The sequence below is a fragment of the Poecilia latipinna genome, unplaced genomic scaffold (genome assembly GCF_001443285.1).
Source record: "Poecilia latipinna isolate Pla-1442-1.1 unplaced genomic scaffold, P_latipinna-1.0 Scaffold2073, whole genome shotgun sequence".
NCBI classification, from domain to species: domain Eukaryota; kingdom Metazoa; phylum Chordata; class Actinopteri; order Cyprinodontiformes; family Poeciliidae; genus Poecilia; species Poecilia latipinna.
In genome coordinates this window covers 1-7,830 of record NW_015114689.1, presented here as the reverse complement: position 1 = coordinate 7,830, position 7,830 = coordinate 1, and the positions used below count along the sequence as shown (strand labels likewise).

Sequence of the window (7,830 nt, the reverse complement as noted above, 5' to 3'; positions counted from 1 at the left end):
TTTTTCCATTCCCAGAAATGCAAGTGTCTTTGTTTCATTAAAATCGGAGCAAGTCTCTAGCACAGGGGTCACCAACCTTTTTGAGACTGGGAGCTACTTCATGGGTACAGAGTAACACGAAGGGCTACTTGTTTGATACAGACATACATTTTCTTAGCTCACTCTTAATAACAATAATACATATGTACACATGATTACATGCGGTATGATCATATTAATGTTAGGGATTACTCACTATAGTTGTCAGTAATGATTTACCATGGCAGATATAGTTAATTGCTATTATGTGATCAGAAGTTCTTAGTTCAGAGTTTTAAGTTTGAGTCCCTTTTGGAGCTTTTCTGTGTGATTCTAAATTTCCTCCAAGTGATCGACAGTATGGATTATTGCAGCAGCAGCTGCAGCTGCAGCTGTTTACACTTTGAGTTCCTTGAGATTTTCCTTTTAAATAAAAAAGAAAAGAATAGTTATTGTATATTTTATTATCTAACCCTCTTTACTATTAACAAAATTGTGGAGAAAAAAACATTTTGTGTCAAAGCATCTTGTACGTAGCGCACATCAGTGTGAGCCTATGGGGGTGGGCACGCAAAAGGCTAAATCATATTGGTCAGTTTACTTTTGTTAATTTGGCGCTTTTTCTGTGAGCTAAAAATGAATGAGCTCCTCCCGTTGTCCTAAGATCCGCCTGAGCTTTTCACCCTGCGCGGTTCTGACGGTCGCCGGTTTATTAGCCTTTTTGTGGTTTCGCGAACTGAAAAGCTGACAGGTCAAAAAAAAAAAAAGTTAGACAGGTTGGAGAGTAGCACAAAACTATCACTGTCTGCACCTAACCAGCACAAACCTAAACCACAAAAGCAGCGGACTTTTTTTTTATTTTTTATTTTTTACAAACGATGCTAAATAATAGACATGAAAGCAAAACCTGCTCGTATGATCCACGGAAAGACGGGGATGTTGATTCCCAGGTTCAGGTGGTGTCAGACATCTAGAGGAGGAGAAAGTGATGCAACATTGTTTGCTTAATTTTTACTCTTTTGAGTAAATTAAATTGTTTAACCCGCAGTCTGAGACGCTCAGTAGGGGTGGCAGATGTGACCCGTCAGAACCGCACATGGTATAAAGCTCAGCCGGGATCCAAATGACCGTTAGAACTACGAGTGGGATCAAACTCCGCTCATTCATTTTTAGCTTACAGAAAAAGCGCCAAGCCGCCAAATAAACATAAACTGACCAGTGACATTTAGCTTTGACATGCCCACCGCCATAGACTCGCTACTACAAGACGTTTTGAAAAAAAGAGGGGGTTTTTTCTGCACAATTTTGCTAATAGTAAAGAGGGTTAGATAATAAAAAATCCATATTATTCTTTTCTTTTTTTAAAGTGGGCACAAAACATTTAATTGAATATTTTTTTGGCAGTGCTCTCTAATAACAATGGCTATTTTTAGAACTTGCTCGCGGGCGACTGACGAGGTCCCCTCGGGTGACCGGGGGCCCGCGGGCACCGTGTTGGTGACCCCTGCTCTAGTAACTGACATTTTTTTAACTTTTCATGCTTTTTGACAAACAAAATGATGCTGTTCATACATATTTAACTGTACAGAAATAATTTGTACTTTAAAACGTAGCCACTAATGACTGCTTTAAGGAACTATTGTCATCATTGCTTCAGGTCTTACTGTTTTCTGTCAAACTCTTCTGGAGTAAAGATATGTCACACTTTCTCCTATTCCTTCAATGTATTTCTCTGTTGTGCTCTGTTTCTATCTGTGTGTTAGCATTCTGCTTGTCTACTTATCTGTATATGCCTTCTGCTTTTACTGTTTTATTGTCTATAAAGGTCTTCTGCTAACAATCAATTTTAGCAATTCATATATGCTTCTTTTGCTACTTTATGCTATTTCTTTTGCTATGTTTTATTTCAACTTTTTTAAGTATTTCAGGTTTTATACTAATTTCTGCTTCTGCTACTTTATGCTATTTCTTTTGCTTTGTTTTACTTTTCAACTTTTCCAACTATTTAAGGTTTTATACTAATTTCTGCTTCTGCTAATCTATGCTATTGCTATGTTTCACTTTTCAACTTTTTTGGGTTTAATACTAATTCCTACTTCTGGTAATCTATGCCATTCCTTTTGCTATGTTTTACTTTTCAACTTTTTCAACTACTTCAGGTTTGATACCATGTTCTGCTTCTGCTAATTTATGCTATTTCTTTTGCTATGTTTTACTTTTCAACTTTTTCAACAACTTCAGGTTTTATACTAATTTCGACTTCTGCTAATCTGTGCTATGTCTTTGGCTAAATTTCACTCTTTAGCAAAATATTTCTACCATGTCTGACTGTAGCTTTCTTCTGCTTTTTTCCCTACTTCTTATGCTTTCTTCTGCTGTTTCTTGCATTTTCTGCTGCGAGCGTTCTGCAAATATGCATTCTCATGGCTGTTTTGCTAGGAACAGCAATTTTTCTAGTATTATTTATTTTTTCTTCCGTTACCTTTAATGCGGCTTGTACCCCTGCGTGCCCCCTCTCAGAAATGGTATCAAAACATGTGGCTCGATCCCGGGAAGGGTGCTATTATTTTTATTGGGGATCGGAGTTACGATGGCGATGTAAAAAGCAAAAACGAGCGAAATTTCCAACTGACAAAAAGCAGAGTGTAATCAACTGCCGCTCCGTTAGAGTGGGAAATGCAGTGGATTTTTGACCACAAACAATTTTGAAATCACCCTCATGCCCACAAATATTGGTCTGAAAGTCGGTCATGACATTGCATTTAGAACTACATTGATGGTGGAAGTCTGAGTTACTACAGAAAGAGGGTTGAGCAGAATGTTTGAACTACAGACATGGCAGAATGTTTTGGGCATTATATAACTGGTTTAACCCAACCACCGTTACTCATAGGATTAGTGTAGCCATTTAAAATGAAGCTTACTGAAAATTTCAAAATAAAAGCCTCAATATACCTCTCAGAGTAGTGCACCGCTTCGGGCGATGCAATAATATTAGCCTTTAAAATTCTTCACCTTTGCAGAGGGCTGAGCTGCCTTTTGGAACTACAGTAATGGAGGAACTCTCACTTGCTACAGAGGAGGGCTGAGTTGGCAGTTAAGAACTACAATAATGGTGGAACTCTGCGTTTCTACAGAAGAAGGCTGAGCAGAATGTTAGAATTACAGACATGGCCAAATCTTTTGGGCGTTATATAACTGGTTTAACCCAACCACTGTTACTCATAGGATTAGTATAGCCCTTTAAAATAAAGCTTACTGAAAATTTCAAACTAAAAGCCTTCACATTTTTTACATCAGGTGATTGCTCTTTTGGGCTTTATATAACTGATTTAACCCAACTACTGTTACACATGGGATTAGTGTGGCTATTTAAAATGCTTACTGAAAATTTCAAAATAAAAACCTCAACATTTCTCTCACGTTAGTTCACATTAGCCTTTTACATATCTTTTTCCCTCAGTTTAGTTATGCAAGAACATTAGCATAAGTGTTAGCAGTGCACTGCCCCCTACTACTGCACTGCCTTCCATTAGGCTTTTCCCTAAAGTAAGGTTTTATCTATTTTTCTTATTTATTAGCCATGTTTTCTATACTGAATGGAGGAAGTCAGTCTAAGACAACATGCTCAATCTAGGACATAATTTTGTGATTTATGTGATAAATCACTAAATGATTTATTACATAAATCATTTAGTGATTTATGTGATAAGTCATGATGATTTATGTAATCATCATTTAGGCTAACATTAGCATTTTGGATAATTTTAGCTTATACACTGAATTTAACATACTGAATGGTGTAAGTCCATGTTACTCAACATGCTTGTGATTCTTCGCATGCTTTTAGGTACTTTGTAGCTTTTTTTTTTAGCATTGATGCAAATTTTTAACATCGGAACGCTGGGTTCCAACCGACGGGCACACTTTGGCCCTGTTTAAATTTCTTCAGAAATTTTCTAGTTACCGCTTTAAGATTTTTTTTTTAGTAATTGGGCACATGATATTAGGATATGACTGATGATCCGACCGAGCAGTAAGATAATTGAAATGGATTTTATGTATGGCTCAATATTTTCAAGAATAAATTTTTATTTTTTTTTTCATGGACCTTTCATCCTTCCATTGTCTATACACACATAACCCTGCAGATCTGTTTAATAACTTAAAACTACCCAGTACTTCAACTCTGCTGAACAAATGTAGCTTCATCTCCAATACCACCTCTAACTGTGATCCACACCTGCCATCACTGCTGTCTCAGTATTACTGAACACGTTGGATTCTGGTCTGAACAGGACCTCTGGGCCCCTCTAGTGGTCACAAACAGAACTGAGAATTTAGTTTTGTTCATATATCGCCTTTTTATGTGAATTTACTTCTTATTTTTCAAACGGGCAAATGACATCTAAAAAGTAAGCTTTAAGAGAATGAAAGATGTTTTTGTTTAAAAAGCGAATAGCTTGGATTTAAAATTATAACATAAGGGGAGGAAATTTGCATGTTGGGGGTGTTGCAGTGGTGCAGGGGAATTAGTCTGACTCGACGCGGCCGTCACAGGCTCTAGTCCCTGCCTGATGACCTTTGCCTTTGTCTTCCCTCTCTCTCATTACCCACTTTCCTGTCTGACCACTATAAAAAAAAATAAAGGACACCAGAGACGATAAAACCTTAAAAAATAATAAATGAAATTCACATGTTGATTTTGTACATCCCACCCTAAAACTGAGAGTCTGCAACGTCCAGCTCATCACCGATGAGTGAGTTCAGTCACATACTATACACTGGCCCTGCAATACTAATGAGATGTGGACTGCGTTATTACTGCTCTGTAAAGCTATTGCATTTTAACAGTATGCAGAATGTACAGCCTGCAGCTGTAACCATTAGTTTCATTAAAAGTTCTATTACTCATTATTTTGTCACTAATTGTAAAATAGTTATCAAAATTTATCATTAACTTGTCAGATACAAGCAGTCAGTCAGTTTGTGGTTATGTATTAAACTGTTCAAATCAGATGTTTCATATTTAATAAATCAAACGCAAAAGTGTCTCAAAACATTCCTGTTATTGCGAGTCTCCAGTTTCATTATTCAGACATTTCAACTTTTAAATTCAGCTGACCTTTAAACTTAACACTAATCCTACTGATGGTCCACATTAGCTGCTAACTGACCTTTCTAAGACTGTTTTTTATGGCCATTGAGACGAACTGTCTGGTCAGGTTCTCTGATAACTTCCAGCTGTTAAACATCTGCCTCTTTGGTCAGAATCATTCCATTGTTAGGATTTAACGGCAAAACCCTTGAAGCATGCCTATGCTGCTTATTACATTAGGAACATAATGATAAAGTCAAACTTTGGCTTTACTGCTGGATGTTTTTTTTTTTTTATTCATCTTATTTTATAGTCACTCATCTTGATAGCTCTGTATGCTTGAAGTAATTTATGAAGTGTGTTTTGGTTCCATGTGTGCGCAGGACACTGCTGGTCAGGAGCGCTATAGAACGATCACCACAGCCTACTACAGGGGAGCAATGGGCTTTATCCTCATGTACGACATCACCAACGAGGAGTCCTTTAATGCTGTGCAAGACTGGTAAGAGATGGGTACATGTGCTGCTAAAAAGATAAGAATATCATGAAAGGGCAAATATTGGAATCTCATGGTGAAACTCACACCATGTTAAGCTAATTAACCTGCAAACAGCTGAAGGTTTACTCAAAAGCTCCACACAATCTACTGACTGGAAAGACTGCTTGAAGACGGTCATGGACACCGTCCACAAGGAGGGGAAGACACAGCAGGTCAATGCTGAAGCAGCTGGTTGTTCAGAGCGTTGCATCCAAGCATATTCATAGAAAGTTGAGTGGAAGGTAAAAGTGGGATAGGAAAAGGTGCAGCAGTAGAATCCCTTCAAGAATTTTTAGGGAGCTTCACAGAGAGAGGCCCGAGTCAGAAAATGTCCAGTAGATCAACAATTGTAGGATCCATCTGAGATACTTAACTTTGGGTTTTCATGATCTTTAAGCCATAATCATCAAAGTTACAAGACATAAAGGCTTCGAGTATTTCACTCCATGTAAAATGGATCTATATCATAGACACGTTTCACATTCTGAAATGAGAGAGGAGAAATATTGAACTTTTTCACGATTTCTAACTTCCTGAGACATACGTCTGTTTGTAGGAAAGTAGTGACTCCATCTGTTTCGGTGTTTCATTCAGCCCTCTGCTGCTTGGATGACCTTTCATTCCTCTCAGTTTCTGGAAACAGACATGTTTCCAGAAACTGGAATTTTGGAATTCATTTTGGATTGAACTGGATTCCAGTTCATTTTGGAATGAACTGGAATAAATGTAATTCTAATCACAATGTCTGTTCCACAGAGAGTCATCAATATTTTTTATTGATTGTACCTTATAGAAGAAGCTGTGTTTATCCTTTCCCAGGAAGGTCGCTTAAGTTATTAAGAAAATGAAGGAGCCTTGTGTTTGTGTTGATAGGTCAACCCAGATCAAGACGTACTCATGGGACAACGCCCAGGTCCTCCTGGTGGGAAACAAGTGTGATATGGAAGATGAGCGGGTGGTGGCGTCCGACAGGGGGCGCCAGCTGTCAGAGCAACTTGGTAATGTGGCCCCGAAAGCACCTCTCAGTACACAGCACTTTGAAGTATGGCTGCAACTAAGCATTATTTTAGTTAGTGATTATTCTGATGATTAAGTGGATAAAAAAGTTGACACAATACAGATTTTTTATTTAACCACTTAAGCCTTTTTTTATGCAATGTTAGAAATTCTTTGAAAAATATAAATAATTAAATTCCTTCCCTTAGCTAACAAAATAAACATTTTATTCTCAACTTCAATAACAGCATTCTTTTAGTGAACACTTGATAATCTGTAGCAAAGGAATCATCTGCAGCTAAAAGTCCTTCAACACGTGAATAGATCAGGCCTTTCTGCTGGACTTAACATCAATACAGTGTAGGGCTCGTCTGGTTTTTTAATGAGTTCATTCATTTTGAATGAACTCATTAATAAATGGATAGCAAAAGTTGCTTGATCGATTTTTTTATTTTTCATTTTTTTACAGAATCTGAACCAGGTCAAGCTAAAACTCAGTTGCGATGTTCTAGGTAGAACATATTTACAGACAAGGGTTTTTTTCTTAAATGAAGAATGTATGTATTTTTTGTACAATTTTGGCTTCATTACTGGTCTGAGGAGGTGGTTCTTTCAGAAAATTTAATTTTTTGAGTCTATTCTCAATCAATGATTACCCAGTTACTGAATTAGTGGATTATTTCAATAATCGATTAGATCCAGTTGTTTCGGCAGGACATCAACCCTACAAACGGAACCAGAGCTATCTTGATAGCCAAGCATCAAAATAGCCCAGTCAAAGTCCAGCTATATGTCCAATTGAGATTTTGAAAATGTCAGATCTGAACTGGACATGTTTCAGACAAGAAAGGACATATTCTTGTTACTTTTTTTTGTGGTTGGGGAAAAAAAATTGAGAACCATTCGTCATTTTCGTTTAACTTCACAACTATGTTACTTTGAGTTGGTATATCACAAAAGATTTCAATATAATCAGTGATTCTTGAGAATACGGACAAAATGGGCTTTAATTTTCCCATATTTTTTTTATTATTTCTCAACCTTATTTATGCAAATATGACAAATAATGTTTTAGAAATGTAAAGATGCTAAGGTACAGGCTCCCAGTTGCAGCATTAAAAAAAAAAAAAAAAAAAAAAAAAATTAAATCCACCGCCCCCAAAATTTTGTCTTAAAAATT

At 37.0% G+C, this 7,830-nt stretch overlaps 1 protein-coding gene across 3 annotated transcripts in view; it reads left to right on the top strand.

Annotated features, from left to right (window-relative positions):
- LOC106936073 (ras-related protein Rab-3A-like) overlaps positions 1–7,535 on the top strand; it is a 17,788-nt gene extending 10,253 nt beyond the window's left edge. For all 3 annotated transcript variants that reach the window (XM_015016862.1, XM_015016863.1, XM_015016864.1), the window contains exons 3-4: positions 5,500–5,618; positions 6,528–7,535. In XM_015016862.1, coding sequence (XP_014872348.1) covers positions 5,500–5,618; positions 6,528–6,747 — 339 coding nt within the window. In that variant the 3' untranslated portion in view covers positions 6,748–7,535. The remainder of the gene's footprint in view (positions 1–5,499; positions 5,619–6,527) is intronic.
- The last annotated feature ends 295 nt before the right edge of the window (positions 7,536–7,830 follow it).